Genomic DNA, 19,918 nt, shown 5'->3' with positions numbered 1-19,918 from the left:
TTGTAAGAAAAAATAATTTTCATTTAGCTTCAAAATAATTGATATTAGTACAAAGTGTTCTAAATCATCATATGCCATTGCAGATGAGAGAAGATAGCTTCAGCTCGAACTATGTATATAGTTTCAGAGCTGATACAATTTGGAAGTTTTTGAAGTACATGCCTCCCCCAAACCTATTGTACCAGCTACTGTCGAGTTGGGTGAGAGCTCTAAAGTCCGAGAAGGTGTCATACACCTTGATGACACAGATGATGCTGATGTGGTGCCACAGAAACAAGGACCTAGTGTGCTGATGAGGAGAAGCCAAGGAACAAGGACCTGCTGTGCTAATGTTATTGAGGAGAAGATGGAGCAGCAACAGCAAACAAATGCTCCAGGGGCAGTACAGGAGACAATGGAGTAGCACCAAGAGATTGTACAGGACAAGATGGAGCAGCAAAAAACAGATTCTCCAAAAAAAGATGATACGGTGAGCTTGGACCATGTAGAGCAGCCTCTGGATCAGGCTGTAGATAAATAGAAAATGGTTGTCAAGAATATGTTCTACATATACAATTAAACACTTCTGTACAAAATTTTACTTTATTGAATATAATACCTTTGTTTATGGAGTCTGTGTTATCTCAATTTTCAAATTTTCAATGTCTTTGCATTTTATTGAACTCTCTCTTCTTTTGAGCACCTGCAAAAAAGCAATATGAAACAATAGGGTAAAGTAAACTAATAGCAGTGCTTAATGAGACTAGGATAAGTCAGATGGTGTACCTTCTTATTGTTGTAGATTAAAAAAAGGCCCTTTGAAATAGAACCTTCTGTCTCAAACAGAATGTCATTACGCAATTGAGCTAGGGAGCAACATTGTCTTAATGAGATATTGACTAGCACATCACCATTCTCAACAACATCAATATCAAGAAGTTTATTTTCTGCACCAAAAGAATCTTCATCTTGATCCATTGGGACTAGTTTTGTGCCTAGCATTCGACTGCGCTTATAATAAAAAAATAAAATAAAATTTTGTGATGCAACCATGTACTTCAGTTGCATAGAAGGTTGGACAACCTCACAAAAGACTGAACTACATGTCTTCTTATCCCAACCATTATCCAAAAATTGTGGCATGCATGCCAGACTTGTTGCTTTAACTGTGAACATTGTTTTTGAAACCTTCACTGGAAAGGTATTAAACAAGTCTACAAAAACCGTGAGAGGCATGCATAAAGAAATTTTTATTATCCTTGTGGCAATATTGGGCCTCAGAGCTTTCTGTACTTCTTTGAAAAGCTTGGTCCTATATGCCTCTGTAACACTAAAATGTGGGAGAGGCCAAACCACTGAATTCCATGCCGGAAGGTCTTGTTTTCTTAACACACCATGTGTGTTAGCATTGTCCAACTGATAAAAATGATCAGTAAAAAATATACCCGATTGAGCTAGCTCTGTTGCACATCGAACTTGGTATTGTTGTTCTCCTATCGATCCATACAAAACATCTATAAATCCCAGAATACAATCGATGTTTTGCCATGTCTCATACGATGAAGGGTATAAATCTGAAATAAAATAACAAAAGAATGTCAATAAGCAAAGAAAGAAAGCTTCATCTTAAAAATCCATACACCTCATAAAGAACAAAACCACAATAGAAAAATATACAATTAGGCCTGTGTTGCGGAAGATCATTTGGATAGTCTCGCAAGACAAGTTCTTTATGCATGTACACATGCTGAATCAAAACTTCTTTCACTGATATCTTCCCTCTGGTGATTTTCAATCTCGTACTCTTCCCTTCCGTGAAGCCAAGAAAATGTTTTTTGTCTGGGGTCTCTTTCTTTTGCTAGGTTGCATGAGCACCCATGCTCCTTTCGAAACACTAAGCCTTTCCCAAGTTCCTTCTGTTTTGACTGTACTTGAATTCTCTACCAAAGAAATAGAAAAAGCAAGTCGACGGAGTAAGGATGTGTGGTATAATTCTGCCTTCATAGCATTATCATCCACAGAGCATCTTCCACAAGAACGGCCATAGTTTTTATTCACCATGGAGACCTTGTGAATCTGTAACAACAGCAAAGTAATGTAAACAAGATAACAAAGTGAAGTTTCAAGAAAGAGAAAGTGGGCAGACAGACAGTTGACAAGAAACATCTTACTCTAAGCCAAACAGGATCAAGGAGCAATTTTGGAAAAGAAGAGGCTGCTACACAATGAGGCAGTGGTGTAGAATGGTAGACCTTTCGAAGGAAAGGCAGCACAACATTTCAAAGTTCAAAGGAAGGTGGAAGCGGGAAGGCCCTTGTCAGAGAAAATGTCAAACTAGATTCTATCTTCATGTCCAAAGATCTTGTGAGAATAAAAAACCAATCTCCACATTAATGTAGCACGCTTGTACCTACATAAAGTATTGTTTCTTTTATCTATTTTCTCTTATTTTTGTGAATTTCCAAGGTTACGTTGGCCCTCTGTTGATTGGTTGAGAGCTTATTTATCCAAACCGTAAAAGGCCCCAAAATGAGCTCCCTTTTTTCCTAATGCATGCTCCATAAGGGACAAAGGGTTAGTAACACTATCTCATAGAATGATGGTGTAAGTCCATAAGTTGTTTCTATGCATTTATTACTTGATAGGGTCCTCCCATTGGGTAAAGTATACTAATGTCATCATGTCATTGTGGTGTCTCTCCTACCATGGACTACAATAGGCTTGTCCCATAGCACCTAAAATAGGTTCTACAGTGCCAGCATAAGTAGGATGTTGCATACATGTAACACTCACAGGTAAAACTTGGTGTGAGGGGATGAGACTATAGGTAGAATAGGTTCACAAAGGTGGCTCCACAACATCGCTCCCATAGTGGTGCATAAAAAAATAGCATTGAGTGGGTTTGAAAAGAAATAATACTTCACTACCCTTGATAGGGTCCTATGCGTTTCTTACTTGATAGGGTCCTCCCATTGGGTAAAGTATACTAATGTCGTCATGTCTTTATGGTGTCTCTCCTACCATGGACTACAATAGTCTTGTTCAATAATGCCTAAAATAGTGCCAGCATAAGTAGGACACTGCGTACAACATGCAACGCTCACAGGTACAACATGGTGCAAGGGGATGAAAATATAGATAGAATAGGTCCACAAAGGTGGCTCCACAATATCGTTCCCCTAGTGTTGCATAAAAAATAGCATTCAGTGGGTTTGGTGGAAAGGAGGAATACTTAGCTACCCTTCATAGTACCATTCCACGAAATCCGAGTCCAGGATAGGGTCACTTGTATCCATCCACACGAAAATTCTATGCACAAGTCCTATAGTCATAGTAGAGTCATACTTCATTCTCTTATTTGACTTGCGCTCTTTCTCATCTTTTTCTTTTTTCTTTTTTTATTTTTTTTAATTTTATAGTTAGTCGAATTTTTTGTATATGTATAGTTGCTGTATTGTTGTACACTATTGGTGCATGATATAATGTTCTACCATTCGGCATAAGTACTTATGCGGGGGGTGGTCTGATAGTCATAGTTGCAGCAGGTGCCACAGAAGCTGTATGGTCAGGGATTATTGGATAAATTTATGTAATTGGGGTGATATAGAGCATAAGCCTTAGGTCATTTTTCAAAGGTTAGAATCTTGTAGTAGTTATAAATTATGCTAGTAAAGGTGAAAGAATCCATGAGGTATACTAGGAACCAAGAACATTAAACGCAACCTCCTTTGTTGATTTTGGAAGCTAGAATCTAGGGCATGGAGAGATTTGGGGAGAGCATCATTGACTTTGTTAAGCTACTAATCATGAAGATTAAAACTTTCTTATCCATCTTACATTCAACCTATTTAAGAGGCACACATCTAATGGAAATATATCTCTCACTCTCCCATCTTGGTGTCATTATCTTAATCATATTGTGGTTAAGCTACGCAACTAGATTAACATGTTTATTTTGTCTAAAATATGTGATTTCTCATCATCTATGAGCCACCATAATTCCAAAAATTGGTATCAAATCTTAGATCCATACCTATTATTCTTGCATTAATCACCATTAATCATAATTAAGCTATCTATTATCATTTAATAAAATTTGGCCATTCTAGTCATTTTCCCTCTTTATCCACACTCCTAGTTTTCTGCTCATTTCTCTCAATACACTCACCCATTTCAAGAAATTAAACTTGGGCCCTCTTCCTAACATCTAGGCACTCTAGCACGTATGAGGATTCATCCTATTTCATTGCCAATCATTGCAAGGAAGTAAATTTTCAATCGATAGAGATGATTTTTGTAAAAAATAATAATTTCTCCATCTACACTTCGAATTGGTCTAATTCCTTTTGGGACATGTTGGAGAAGGTAAAAAGCAACATGCTCGAGGGTACTTCCATCATCAACCAGAGCCTCATAAAAATCTTTAGCTTCATTTGGACTTTGCCTTGTGCTTTGTGAATCAGACTAATCCTTGGTGACCTCATCCTTGTGTGTAGGTCTTGGTCGGTATCTGTCCATTATCAAGACTATGTCAACCTGGAATAGCCTGATCAGGTTTGCATTTTTCTAAAGATACTCTTCCTCCTCATCGAGGTCTAATCCTTCCAACATGTGGACTCCCTCGGCCACTTTCGACGATCGGGATGGTTTTTTCCATCTTCCGCCTTACTAGCGAGACGAAGATCCTTTATTCTTTCCATGCTGGATAGTGATCATATCCACATCCCAATCTTGTTTGATCCATGATGTGTGTGATGTGTGAAAATATGTGGAGTGATGTGTGGAAGGATGTGGAATGTGTGGAATGATGTGGAATGATGTGGAAATGATGTGGGATGATGTGAATGAATGTGGAAATGATGTGGGATGATGTGAGTCGATGTGGAATAATGTGATGTGAACTGATGTGGAATAATGAGAAATGACGTGGAATGATACGGAATGATGAGAAATGATGAGGAATGATATGAAATGATGAGGAATGATGTGGAAAGATGGGAATTTTTCTTGGAAACTATATTTGTATGTGAAACTTGTTTTTTAAAGATTGTTTTACGTCAAGAATGCTGGGGGAAGCATTTTGACTATCTTATGGAATGAGTTCGTGGGAGACCTAAGTAAAAATGTTGCAACAGCTGACGGAGAGTCAAAGAAGGACGTCTCACGTGGCAAGGTCAAACCGAGGTCTTAACCAGCCTCGGTGCGATTAAAATGGTGAGCTTCCAGTATGGTGGATGAGGGGCCAAGGAAGCCACCTATGAATGAAGCGCTAGGTCACCTGCGAAGGAGCCTAGAGGGTGCTGACCATACGATGCTCGAGCTCTCGGTCTCTTAGGATACCCACGCCTGCGTTGAGGAAGAAAATGAGTTGGAGTTGTTTTCTAAACACGGGCATGGATCTGGTTAATTGGCCTTGCTGGTCTTCAACGGATTAGTTCATGGATCTTTTAAATGGATCTTGTTGGTTGATCTAGCTGATCTTCAAATGGAGAGACCATATGGATTTTATGAGATTATACTCCTATGTACTATGAGCTATGAACTATTGAAAAGGCTCCTGAGTGAGATACTAGGTGAGCCTAGAAGGACTATTTGGATTTCATGGTTAGAAATTGGAAAAGTTAGAATTTGGATCCTAGAACTGCAATTCTAAGGATTATGATGGAAACATTTTGATTTTATTGCAATGTTGTTTTGGAAATAGTTGAATCTAAGAAAAAGGTAATTGAACATATCGGGTGCGTAAGTGGTGTGTCTATTTAAATTTTGCATGAACGCTGGCTAGGGAGCCTAGGAACTCTTTTCCCTGGTACTCAAGACAAAACATAACCAAATTTTTATAATGGATCCTATCAATACAATGGTTGGGCAATTGGCTAACCCATGGGATTGGATGGTTTTAGGCTGGATCAATGGATTCCTATAGTAAAATTCAATTCTCTTCAAGTAATGATAGTTGAAGTAAGTCATAGGATAATCCTTATTCTATGGAAAAGAATCAACGGCTGTGCCTCTTTTGATGGGGTAAAAAGTGTTAGTCTCTATGAACCAAGTGCAAGTTCCTCCTTTGATCCGGCCATGTGACCTGCAGGTTCGGTCAAAATACAAAGAATAGTTAAGACTCTTGTGACTACATTAGAAGATTTTCCTGGAGGAATTGCCTATGCTTTCTAGGCAAGGGAAGTTATTTTTCAGGTTCAGTTTTGGAAGAACCAAGGGATTAGTCTCTTGTCCGAACATTCATGGGCCACGCCCCAAGCTCTTGCCTACATGCATGAGGTTGCTACTTCCACTGCTAGCACTTGACAGTTTGATGCGTAGAGAGGGTAGGGGTCTCACAATGGTATCAAAGTGATTTGGTTGATTTGATAAACCAAGAAGCAAGAAATATCAAAAATTTATGAGTTACCAGTCAAAGATTGTAATTGTGTGTTGAAATTCGTACAAGTTGATATTCAAAATGGAAATTCATAAATCGGGAATTGGGTCTTTAGATGGAAGTACCGCAATTGTGTGGAATCCCTGACTTGCTTGCGGCCTAGATATGATGGCATTTACCCTATAGCACAAAGGATCGTGAATACATGTATATATCATGGGTATAACTGCATCTCTATACTGACAATATATACGAGTGAATTTAAGACTTTGAAGTTTTGAGAAAAAATGCTATCCTACATTATGATTTTTTCAAATGCTGGTTGATATGATTTTAGAATTCAGGTTGAAAATTGATGAATTGATTTGGATTCTGATTGAAGGATGATGATTTTTTTGGCATTCTGGTTGAAAGATGAGTTGAAATAAGTCAGGATGATGATGAATAGAGAGAATTCTAGCGATGACGTTAGTAACTTGGAAGACGATCAAGACTTTCAGCAGATCACTATGGGAGTAGTGGATCGTGCTGACAGATTATGTTTGCAGCTTGACCCTTGGCCTAGTGGACCCAATTATGGAATGACAAATTGAGAATTTGTATAATTGAAATTCTCGTTGGGGGGAATGTTCAGATGTTAATTAGAACTTACTGGTCTGATGGACCATTACTGTGTTAAGGATATAAATGATCTATTTTCTGATAATGAGTTATGTATGTTTCTTCTTCTAGAAGGGGTCATTATCCCAGGATTCTGAGAGGGTTAACCAAACTTTAAGGAGCCCCAGAATCAGTTGGATCTAAAGTTTAACTGCTTTTGGATTTAAATTATAAATAAAGCAGTCTTTTCACTTAAGCATTTTGTTAAGTTAGAAAAAGAGACTTGACAAAGAATTTTTGTATTGATAGGATCATGGATTGAGGTCATCGTGGTAGAAATGTTAGCCCCTAATTCAATGAGGAAGAGCTTTGACCCATATGTTTGCAAAGCTCTTCATCATAGATCTCAACCTGGACCTTTCAAAGGTGAAGGGGAGAACTTGGGAGAAACAGTAGAGAAGGGGATCGAGGCTATGGAGGAGTACTTTGATGTCACAGGTTATAACAAAAAACGTAAGGTGGCTCTTGCTACTAGCAGGCTGAAGATCGTAGAGAGAGCCAGAGTAGCGTGGAGGAACCATTGCGAGACAAACCGCTTGGATTGGAACACCCAAACGTGGGATGATCTTAAAGCATACCTCAGAAAAAGATTTTATCTTCCAGGCTTCTTGGAAACAAAGATGAACGAGTTCTTGGAGCTAACCCAGGGGAGCCGAACTATGGAGGAATATCACCAAGCATTCACTCTCCTCCTCAAATACTCGCCACACCACTGGATGAAGAATAGCTAATGGCCAGGTTCATTCTGGGAATGAACAAACCCTTGGATACCGTGGTGAAAAATGCTAAGCCACACTCTATGGTTGAAGCAGTGCGGATGGCGAAGGATTTCGCGAAGGCCTTTGTTATCAAGGTCCCGCCAAAGACAACACTCTCGTCTTTCAAAAGATTCCTAACCTCGAAAAGTGATTCTAACTTTTTGCCTCCTAAGATACAACAAGTCAAAAACCCAGGATACATTCTAACATGAGAGGGTTTTCTACACACACACACCTTATATCTAACATGAGAGGGTTTGCGAATGGAAGAAAGGCCTTTTCCCTCGGAACACAATCCTCTGGAACTTAACCTCAGAAGTTCCCACCCTTGAACAAGGGAATTAAATGCTTTAACTACTACCAAGGATACGATCATCGTAGCATGGAATGCCCAACTCCTTTTGGATCAAGGTTTTTAGGACAAGGAAGTCAAGGAGCAAGATCCCAGATTCCAGCTCCTTCCTTCCAGAGTAATAAAGGTCTCTCCCGTCAAAATCAAGGAAACCCTAGAGGTAAACTCCCTACCAACCCTCAGCTTTGATGCAAAGTAATGCAAGACCTCAGTCTGAGAATTGGGGAAGTCAAAGAGAGAAATTCCCAAACCAGCCATCTACTTGCAAGGCAGTAACGCTGGAAGTAATAGAAGAAGAAAGAGATGTAAGAGATTATCCTACTTGCAAGGCAGTAACGCTGGAAGTAATAGAAGAAGAAAGAGATGTAAGAGATTATCCTCTAGCTAAGATGAGGACATCTTGCGTTTTTTAAGTGGGGTAGGATGTAAGATTCCTCTCTCCAACTTTGATGATGTAAAGATGTAAGAACCTTCCCTTTAGTAATCATCCCCCCTCCCCCCCCTTAGAATGGAAAACGATCTTGTTTTTCCTTGTTTTTAGTCTAGAGAGAGATAATACAGTTCTAAAATATTTTTGGATAAGTATTTTATTCCAATAAATAGGACGAGATCCCCTGAAACAAAAGTTTAAAAAGAGTTTTCTAATGTGCACTAGAAATTAATTGAAATGTGCACTGGACACCTTAGCCTAAGGGTACCTATTTTCTAAAAATTATGGATTAAGGTCCAAAGAGTCTTCTAAAGGTCCTATAGGATTAATCCAAGTGTTTGAATAAGAAAAATGCAAGAAAAATGTGTAAATTCTCACATAAGATGAAGAGTTGACTATTGGCACTTCATAGTAAAAAAATGGAAAATTTGACACGTTAGGAGGGTGAGTGGAGCTCATGAAGGAGGCTCCTAGAATCACCATCATTACCCCAATTTTTGAATCAAAAAAATGAGATATTTCATCTCTCCTCTCACCTCTTTCAAACTAGATCAGAAAAGTGGGCCTAACCGGGCCAAAAATTATCCAAATTGGGTCAAACTGAAGCTGGATGCCTCTAGATTCTAGTTGGACTTGGTTGGTGGCCTCCCTCACCTATAAATAGACCCCTGTTCCTTTGTATTTTCATCTTAATGTATTAACATACTAGTGTAATTTTCAATTTAGTGTATTGTCCTCTTCCCTCTTCATTGGCCCTCCATTGTGAAGCTTTGGTGCTTCACTAAACCTCTTCTTCTCTTGAAGATTACCCTTTTCCCCTGGTGGCCAAGCCTCTTCCTTGAGGGCTACACAACTTTTGCAAGGTAAATAATCAAGGGTAAGCCTAAACAATGATGTTTATGCTCTCTTTTTTATATTAATCTTCTTCCTAACCTCCCTCATGCTTGGGAAGCTTTTTATTTTATGGGTTTGCTCTTAAAACCATGCTTTTCTTGATTTATGATGAATTAATGTTTATTTTTTTGCTTAGGTTTATGCATAAACTAATTTTTATGTTAAAAGTGTAATTTTGAACATTCTCAATTCATAGAAAATGTGGGGAAGTTATGGTAAAATTTTATCATTAGAAAATGAAGGTTTATTCATAAATTAAACTTTATTCTAAAAGAGGAACTTTGAGTATTATCATTTCATAAAAAATGCAAGAAAACTATGGTAGAATTTTTATCATTATAAAATGAATTTTATGCATAATAATTTCTATGCTAAAAGTGGAAATTTAAGCATTCTCATTTCATAGAAAATGTAGGGAAACTATGGCAGAATTTTTATCATTAGGAAATAAAATTATGCATAATAAATTTTATGCTAAAAGTGGAGTTTTGAGCATTATTCATTTACTAGAAAAATAAAGAAGGTTATGCACAAATTCTCTAGATTCATTTAATTTATAAGAATTATGAAAATGATTATGAATATAATTCATTTAGATAAAATGAATTAGTAGGCGTGCATAAGTATTTTATGCTAAAAGAGAGATTTCATGATATTTTATTTTAAGAAAACTGAGAAGAGAATGTGCAAATATTTATAGGAATGCATCGAGAAAACATGGATAAATTTTAATCAGAAAGAGGAATCATGACCATCTTTAACTTTTGGAATAATGAAGTATAAGAGAAATGGAATCTTAAGTACATTCTGAACGGGAAAAGGATTTCCCAAAAAAAGACCAAAAACACGCTTAGTTAGATGAATGTAAATGACTGACTTATTCCTAGATTCCTTGGGAAAGGAATCTGGAATTCTTGAAAGAACCGAGGGTCCAAAAGAGAACGAAATTTAACTAAATTAAATCGGGAAAAAAAAGCTACGTTTAACTGAGCCAAATAATAACCAAGACTTAGAAAGTTCTATCAATATAAAAACTAAAGTAACTATACTTTAACCTAGTTGATGTGGAACAAAGATTCTGATAACTAGATCAAGGAAATTTGATAATCAAAACTGATTTGCTCAAAGTGAAAAGAGACCACCTTGTTAGTGGAAGTTGGATTGAGGTGAGGAAATAATGTGGGGTGATGTGTGGAATGATGTGGGTTGTAAGATTCCTCCCCAGCCTCTCAGGACGTCCAGTATCTTCCCCTGTAGTCAAATCCCTCTTTAGAAATATAAAAGATCTTGTTTATGCCTATTTTCGCCTAGAGAGAGAAAATCTTCTAGAGAGAGGTTATTCATATTTTAAATATTTTTGGATGGAAAAATATCTCATCTTATTTAAATCAGTTCCCTCAAAATAGAAGTTCAAAAAGATTTTCATAAGGTGCAATCGAAATAAATTGTAATTTGTTCAAAAGGCCTTATCCTGGGGGTCAAGATTTTTCGAAAATTTTAAATTAAGAATTTGAGGAGCCAATCAGATTCATCCAAATGTGTGGAGGAGATAAATAGAAGAAATAAAGAAAATCCCCCCAAAAATGAGTAAATACTCACATAAGATGAAGAGTTGACTAAGGACAAGGTTAATAGTTAAAAAAGAGAGATATTTAGAAGAAATGATGCATTTTTGACACCTCAGTATGGGAGAATTTCCCTCATGAAGGAGGCGCCTATTTCACATGTGTGGGAGAGTTTTAAACTCCCAAATAATGAGATATTTTTATCTCTCCTCTCTCCTGTTTCAACTAGATCCAAAAAGTGAGCTAAACTGACCTAAAAATGGTCAAAAATTGACCAAACTCATCTGAAAAATTCTAGAATCAGTTTGCTTGGTTAGAGGCTCATTTTTCCCTATAAATAGAAACCTCCCCCTTTGTTGAAGCTTAATAGTGTTTTTGCACTGTTACCCTGCTTCTCCCAAGAGCCAAAAACTGTGAATTTACTCATAATTCATTAGATTTTGACTTTCCCTCTTCTAAAGATTGGTGGCCACTCTTGTTTCAAACAAGAGTAGATCCCTCAAACCATCAAGCCAAAGGAAATCTCTCAAATTCTCCTTGTAAGTTGGAGATTCTTCTCTTTTCTATTTCATATTATTGTTTTTATGATTTTTGTCTTCTCTAAAATGATTATGATGTTATGCCTCATTGAAAAAAGGCATTCCCTTCTCTTCTTTAGTAAATCCAACCATTCTTTATCCTAGATGAATGATTAATGGATAAAATCAAGTTTTTCATAATGTTTCTCTTAAAATAAGTAGAAAATGTTTACATTAGAATGATTTAAATACTCTTGGTGAAATTCTAATTAATTTTATCATAAATGATTTTTATGCATATATGGATGCATAAAAGAAATTCTTTTATATTCAAAGGGTGATTTTCATCATAAATGATTTGTATGCATAAACATATGCATAAAAGATTTTTTATATTAAAAGTGTGATTTTTATCATAAATGGATTTTATGCATAAATTATATGCATGAGAAATTCTTTTATTCTAAAAGTGTAATTCCTACTAAACTAGATTTATGCATAAATAGATACATAAAAATTTTAATTTTTTAATTCAAAAGAGTTATTTTCATCAATTTTGATTTTATGCATAAATAGATGCATAAAGAATTTTATTTTTAATTCAAAAGAGTTATTTTCATCAATTTTGATTTTATGCATAAATAGATGCATAAAGAATTTTATTTTTAATTCAAAAGAGTTATTTTCATCAATTTTGATTTTATGCATAAATTAGATGCATAAGAGAAATTCTTTTATTCTAAAATTTTAATTCTTACTAAATTGGATTTATGCATGGAAAGATGCATAAAGAATTTATTTTAATCCAAAAGTGTTATTCTCATCAATTTTGATTTTATGCATAAATAGATGCATAAAGAATTTAATTTTTAATTCAAAAGAGTAATTTTCATCAATTTTGATTTTTTGCATAAATTGGATGCATAAGAGAAATTCTTTTATTCTAAAAGTGTAATTCCTACTAAATTGGATTTATGCATAAAGAATTTTATTTTTAATTCAAAAGAGGTATTTTCATCAAGTTTGATTTTATGCATAAATAGATGCATAAAAAATTTTATTTTTAATCCAAAAGAGTTATTTTCATCAATTTTGATTTTATGCATAGAAAGATGCATAAAAGATTTATTTTTATTTTGAAAGTATTATTTTCATTGAAATTGAATTTATGCAAAGATAGATGCATAAAAGATTTATTTTTATTTTGAAAGTGTTATTCTCATTAAAATGGAATTTATGCATCGTAAAATGCAAAAAAAGTTTTATTTTTAATTCAATAGTGTTTTTTTCCTTAAAAATTGAATTTATGCCTAAATGATGCAAAAATGGATTTTTATAAAAGTGTTATTCCTACTAAAGTTGTCTTTATGCCTAATTAGATGCGTAAAGAATCTTTATATCAAAAAAATTAGAGTTCTCTTACATTCTATAAATAGATGTGATGTGATGTGATAGGAATCAGATAGATGTAAATGGATGGATGGAAGTGATATGAATCAGATAAATGAAAAAGGATGAATGGATGTGATGTCCTGTGAATTAGGATGTGAATGAATGGTATAGGATGTGAAGGAATGTGATGTCATGTGAATCGTGATATGAATGAAGGATAAGGGATGTGAATGAATGACGGCATGTGAATCGGATGTGAGTGGATGATGTGGTTTGATGTGTGAATGATGTGGATTGATGTAGATAGATAAATGGATGATGTGGTTTGATGTGTGAATGATGTGGATTGATGTAGATGGATGAATGGATGATGTGAATGATGTGTGAATGATGTGGTTTGATGTGGATTGATGTGGATAGATGAATGGATGATGTGGTTTGATGTGTGAATGATGTGGATTGATGTAGATGGATGAATGGATGATGTGGTTAATGTGTGAATGATGTGGTTTGATGTGTGAATGATGTGGATTGATCTAGATGGATGAGTGGATGATGTGGTTTGATGCATGAATGATGTGGATTGATGTAGATGGATGAATGAATGATGTGGATGTGGGTGTAGATGTATGAATGTGGATGTGAAAATGGATGTGTGGATGTATGAATGTAGATGTGGATGTGGATGTATGAATGTGGATGTATGAATGTGAATGTGGATGTGGATATGGATGTATGAATGAGGATGTGCAAATGGATGTATGGATGTGGATGTGGATGTGAAAATGGATGTGGATGTGGAACTGGATGTATGGATGTGGATGTGGATGTGGATGTGGATGTATGAATGTAGATGTGGATGTATGGACGTGGATATGGATGTGTATGTATGAATGCAGATGTGGAAGTGGATGTATGGATGTGGATGTACGAATGTGGATGTGTATGTGGAATAATGAATGCGAATGTGTATGTGAAATGATGTGACGTCGATATGAGTGAATGGATGAGATGTGATGACATGTGAATTGGGATGTGAATAAATGATATGTGATGTGAATGAATCTGATGTGATGAGATGGAAAATGATGTGATTGGATGAGAAGAATGAGTACACATATGAATGGAATGTGGAATAAGTAATGTGGACTGATGAGGGATAATGTGGAAAGATGAGAGTTCATTATAGAAACTGTATTTGTGACCTATTTGTAAATGATTGTTTTATGTCAAGAATGCTGGGGAGGCATATTGACCGTCTTGTGATTAAGGTCGTGTGGAGACCTAACTGATAAAGTTGCAACTGCTGATGGAGAGTCAACGGAGGACGTGTTGCGTAGCAAGGTCGGCCGAGGTCTTGACCAGCCTCGGTTTGATTAAAATGGTGAGCTTCTGGTACAGTAGATGAGGGACCAAGGAAGCAGCCTATGAGTGAAGCGCTAGGTGACCTGCAAAGGATCCTAGAGGGTGCTCACCATACGGTGCTCGGGCTCTGGGTCGCCGAAGATACCCACACGTGTGTCGAGGAAGATATTGGATCAAGGAGTAAGAGTTGTTTTTTGAATTCGGGTATGGATCTGGTTGATTGACCTTGCTGGTCCTCAAGGGATGAGTCCATGACTCTTTTATATGGATCTGTTGGTTGATCTTGCTGATCTTCCACGGAGATTTCATTTTGTTATGAGAATATATTGCCGGTTACTACTATGAGCTAGGAACTATCAATAAGGCCCCTGAGTGAACAGGTGGTGAGCATTCTGGTTGCCAATGATGCCATAAGTACACCGATGAAGGAATGATTGGAAATAAGGATTCAACCAGAGATTTTGAGGATTGTGATCAGTGACGCAATGGTTTCATTAAAGGATTGTTTTAAAGATAGCTGATGCTGAGAAAAAAGACAATTTCATATTGGGTGTGTAAGTGGTGTGACTAGTTTTATGTTTGCATGATGAACATCCGGCTAGGGGGCCTGGGAACTCTTTTCCCTTGTACCCGGGACAAAACCTAACCAAATTCCTAGTTGGATCCCATCACTACAGTGGTTGGGTAGTTGGCTAACCCATGGGACTGGATGGGGTTAGGCTGAACTGATGGATCCGTAAATCGAGACTCAATATCTGTTTAGTTCGATAGATGAAGTAAATTTCGGACAAAAATTGTTCTATGGAAAAGAATCAACGGCTGTGCCTCTCAATGAGGAAAAAAGTGTTGGTCTCTATGATCCAAGTACAGTCTTTTTCCCTGATCTGACTATGGGACTTATGGGTTTGGTCAAATGAGCTCAGTTAGTTAAGGCTTTTGACTACGTTAGGGAAAAGTTATCATGGTGGAATCACCCGTGCTTTCCGGGCAAAGGAAGTTTTTTCGGGTTCCGTTTTGGAAAAACCGATAGATTAGTCTCTTGTCCGGATATCCGTGGGCAAGGCCCCAAGTGTGGGACCCTGCCCCATACAAGAAGTGCTACTTCCGTTGCTAGCACCCCTGAATTTGTTGCGCGGTGGGGACACGGATCTTACAGTTGGTATCAGAGCCATTTGGCTAATGAGGATCAACCGAGAAGCCAAATATGTCAAAAATTTATCAAGAAGCACTAAAAGGATGTAATTGTGTGATAAAATTCATACAATTTGATATTCAAACTGAAATTCGTAAATTGGTAATTGGGTCTTCAGATGGAAGTACCGCAATTGTATGGAATCCCTGACTTGCTTGAGGCCTAGACATGATGGTATTTACCTTAAAGTTCCAAGAACCATCATGACTACCTGTATATACCGAGGGTATAACTGCAGCTCTTTACTCGCAGTATATACGAGTAAATCTAAGACTTGAAATTATAAGAATTAATGCTATCCAGATGATGAATTCGAATGTGGTTGATATGATTTTTAAATTCTGGTTGAGAACTGATGAGTTGATTTGAATTCTGATTGAGAAATGATGATCCCTGAAATTTGGTTGAAATGTAATAAGCTGAGCAAAACCACAATGAGGATGAATGGGACGAGTCCCTCTGATGATGTTCATAACTGGAATGACGTTAATGACTTCAGCAAATCACTATGAGATTAGTGGATTATGCTGGCAGATTACTAATGTTAACTTTTGATCAGTGGATCAAGTTAAGGGTTGATAAATTAAAAATCTAAAAAATTGAAATCCCCCTCCATGGGAGTGCGTCAATAAAGCGAGCCCAGAGCAGCGAGCCGAGAGCAAAAAATCACATAGAATACAAAAATAAGAGCAAAAATCACACAGAATACAAAAATAGATTATCCCCTTCAAGCGAGCAGATTTGTGCTTGTGCTGCTCTCTAAAACATTGACATAACACTGAACTTAATTATTAAATGACTGAAAACATTGACATAACACTGAACTTAATTATTAAATGACTGAAAACATTGACATAACACTGAACTTAATTATTAAATGACTGAAAACATTGACACAACACTGAACTTAATTAAATCAATCAATATAAGTGTGTTATTTATATAGCGCACAGAGTACAAAAAGTTTAATTCATATTCTCAAAATATTCTCAAAACATTATAAGTATATCCTATAATTGTTGTGGGTGGCTCCTCTGAGATCTTGTGAGCATCTCTTTCAAAATATAATTAGGAATCTTTGGCTGATGGATATGCATATTATTGTTCACATCCTGTCCAAGAATCATCAGGAAAACAAAGTAGATATGTTTGCAGGCAAGATATGGTTTTCTTTTGACCAACCTATCATTGAATTCTGCACACGAACATATTGGGTGGTTCTGAATGGTTACTTCAATGGGTAGGGCTTCTTTGTTCTGGATTTCCCTCACTTTAAATATTTCCTTCTGCCCTTCTGCATGAACATGTCCTCCCATAATTTCTACATTCATATCTAACGCAGCACTGATCTGTGCATATGCAGCTTTAGATATACCTTTTCGATAGGGGTATTTTTGCTTATCTTCCTCAAGAATTTTTTGCTTGTTTTGTTCACTCTCTTGAAGCAAACTATTTGGAATCTGTACACCAATCTCAAATCCAGCTTTTACTAAATCATGAGCTTCCCTGACTTTCAAGTGTGTACCTGTTGCTATTGGCCAAACATTAGGAACACTTGCAGGTGGATGTAAGATTGTCTTTGTAGGCTTCCAAGTGTGTCGAACATCATTATTACAGAAATAGCAGTACTTTTCTTTCCTCCAAGAAGATAATTGACAATCACTCCAAAAGCATGGTGCCACTTCTCCGCCTCGTAGCTTTCTGCTACATTTTTTTCCTCCTACCCAATGGTTACATTCTACTCTATTGAAGATCGGAATCCTGCGCAATGCCCACTTTGTCTGATGAATATCTTGCTCTAATGATTGAAGTGCTACGTCACCTTCTTCTGGATTTATTGATGCTTGCCCTTTTTCATGCTTATCCACTGTCACATAAACAAACTCTGGTCGGTGGCTAGAGCTCCCTACATTCCCCTCATGGACCTCATGAAGTGGACGTTTAGCTCGAATAGTCTTTTTCTCACCCTTGAAATTTATCCTGTTTGTAAACATTGGAGTGCCCATCACTGCATCATCAATTGCCCTTGAAGTAGCAGCTGGAGAAGGGCTTGAAGTTTGTCTGGAAAGAGCTCTCTCAATTAATATCTCTAGGTCAGGCCCTCCACCTATATATTTTCCTTCCATAAAAGCCATTTGACGAGCACACTGGAAGTAAGCATTGATGAGATCTGAAACACATGCATCGTACAAACTAATTTTATGTTTGTATCCTTCTCCTGCTAGCCAACTAGCATGCTTGGCTTCAGAGAGGTTCGTCCGTGGTACCAGAGCATTTACAATAGGCTCACCATCCTGTTCATTGAAAACCCAAACCAATAGGTTTTTTAATTACTGCTATTGAATTAAGTTCATAGAAAAAAAAAACATACATAACATACCTTAATAATAAAATGACCCCAACGACTTGCTCTATAGTGCCACCAACTAAGCCAACTATCTAGCTTGGGAATGTTTCTGTCTGCTGCCTTTCCTGTTGCCCACCATGCACGTATCTTACGGAATAGCACTAAAGCATCCTCTTTGGTTGGTGCAGTCCTCCACCTCTCACACATTTCATTGTGTTTTTCCATATGTTGAGCATATATATACTTTTGTGTATGCACTCGAAGATTGTCCTTCCAATGAAAAAGGCAAGATCTCTCCTTTCCTACCATCTCATCTCCATTGTTATATACTGACCTAATAGCATTCCAATTTGCACCTGCTTCGTCGGCCATGAAGCCAAAAAAGTTTGCTGATTTCCCAGTATGGTCGATCATAACTGCATTCAAATTTTCCCAAAACATTATCTGTGCTGTCTCATCCTCCTCTCTAAACTCACAAGTTGCAATTGTGAGTAGCTCTCCAATCCTGCAAGAAGAGTATTTGGAAGATTATTGTATTGTAACAACTCAGTCGAACAGTCATTTCATTTTGAAAAGAGAATAAAAATTAAAACATACGTGTGATCATACACATGTGCACCCATTGTGTGCCAATCATTCTCCACTCGGTGTACATGATCAAAACAAACCCATGAATGTCGAAGGTCTCGATCCCCCGCAGCATCCATTCTATTGACAATATCAACGCCAGAGCCAGGGCCAGTTGTGGACATCTTGAAAAGATAGCACCTCTCATCACTTTTGGTTGCTTGCAAGGGAAACCTTGATCCGTGAAAGTACTGAAAGTGGCATTTTCTTTTTAACTCTAGGATAGCCTCAAATCCATCACCTAGTGCTCGACTTGTCTTTCGACTTTGCATTACCATCTGCTTCACCCTACATTTACCAAGTTGGTTAAGAAATTACATATATATATATATATATATATATATATATATATTCAATAGAGAAGAACTTACTTTTTGAGATTTATTAAAGATATTAGCTCTTGAGACATCTCCTGGAGTTCCCTCTCTGACATAAACTCTCCAATCACTTTATCATCGTCAGTGAAAGCCTTCAAAACGAACTCCCTGGCAACAATCATTTGTACCTTTCGTGGACCCGCATTATGGTCCATCTGAACAACACGAGCTACTAAGGCTTTAATGTTTCGCATAGATGCTCGACACATGCCTCTAGCAATTGTGTGTGTATGTTTCCCATAGTGAAGGAACAATCTACTATGGGAGTGATCTTTAGGCATAAAATAGTAGGCAGACACTGAACATGTTTTTATGCACATTGGAACATGCTTACAAAAGAAACACTCTAAGTTTCCATAACTTCCCAAAGCCAAACATCCTTCATTTGGGGATTTCAATAATTGGCCATTCCAATGGAGCCTATTCGGTGATTTGTTTCGAAATCGATAAGTGCATCTTTCATTCATACACTGGAAGGTACCCCCACAAAAACTCTTTCTCAAAATAAAAGATTTATTAGTTCTTGTTTGTGTCTGGGGTTTTGTCCATGCATTTCCTTCATATTTGTGCTCCATACCCTCCATGCCCTTCCCATCTAAAAGCTCATAAATGCAATTTTCTTCATACTTCTTAGGGAGCTCCTTGACTTTTCCTTTGAATGTGCATTCATTTATAATATTATGGAATATGTCATTGGGCGGCAAAGTACGAACAATTTGGAAGGCAGATACTGCAGTGTCAAATGCAGGATCACCCTCCTCAATGTCAATTAAATTATCTGCATGCACCACCTTTTCCATGTCCTCTTCATCCAAGTCACTAGGAAAAAAATCAACAATCCAAAGTCAACAATTGAAACAAGAAAGATAACCTCACTATATTTTACCATGTTTCAAAAGTTGAAATCACTCACATAGGTGAGGTCTTGCTGCCAGATCCAGAAGGAATATCCCCAGGGGTAGGGAGTGGTGTTGATGCAATGGCTACTTTTGCAACATAAAATGATGACAGGGTATTATCTAAGATATAATACCCATGTTCACCAATCCCATGGTACAAGGGAATTGTCCCTATGCTCTCAAA

General features: G+C 37.0%; 1 protein-coding gene across 1 annotated transcript; it reads right to left on the bottom strand.

Moving 5' to 3' along the window:
* Positions 1-16,494: 16,494 nt before the first annotated feature.
* Positions 16,495-19,635, bottom strand: LOC147637863 (uncharacterized). Its single transcript, XM_086799063.1, has 6 exons — positions 19,549-19,635; positions 18,830-18,990; positions 18,429-18,539; positions 18,188-18,336; positions 17,865-17,956; positions 16,495-17,778 (listed from the first exon to the last, which is right to left on the bottom strand). Exons 1-6 carry the CDS (start codon positions 19,633-19,635, stop codon positions 16,495-16,497), a joined length of 1,884 nt encoding a protein of 627 aa, XP_086655189.1.
* Between the last annotated feature and the right edge of the window lie 283 nt (positions 19,636-19,918).

Source organism: Cibotium barometz, chromosome 6 (assembly GCF_041138505.1).
Source record: "Cibotium barometz isolate CiBa-2024 chromosome 6, ASM4113850v1, whole genome shotgun sequence".
NCBI classification, from domain to species: Eukaryota; Viridiplantae; Streptophyta; class Polypodiopsida; order Cyatheales; family Cibotiaceae; genus Cibotium; species Cibotium barometz.
This window is presented reverse-complemented; position numbering and strand designations above follow the sequence as displayed.

Bases quoted from the DNA above. Each gene is read 5' to 3' on its own strand.
- LOC147637863 (XM_086799063.1), bottom strand. From the start codon at position 19,635: ATGGAAAAGGTGGTGCATGCAGATAATTTAATTGACATTGAGGAGGGT. The intron at 18,540-18,829 runs GTAAGTTCTTCT...TATTGTCAATAG, and splicing joins TCTTTAATAAATCTCAAAAA to AATGGATGCTGCGGGGGATC. The intron at 18,337-18,428 runs GTATGTTTTAAT...CTCTTCTTGCAG, and splicing joins GCACATGTGTATGATCACAC to GATTGGAGAGCTACTCACAA.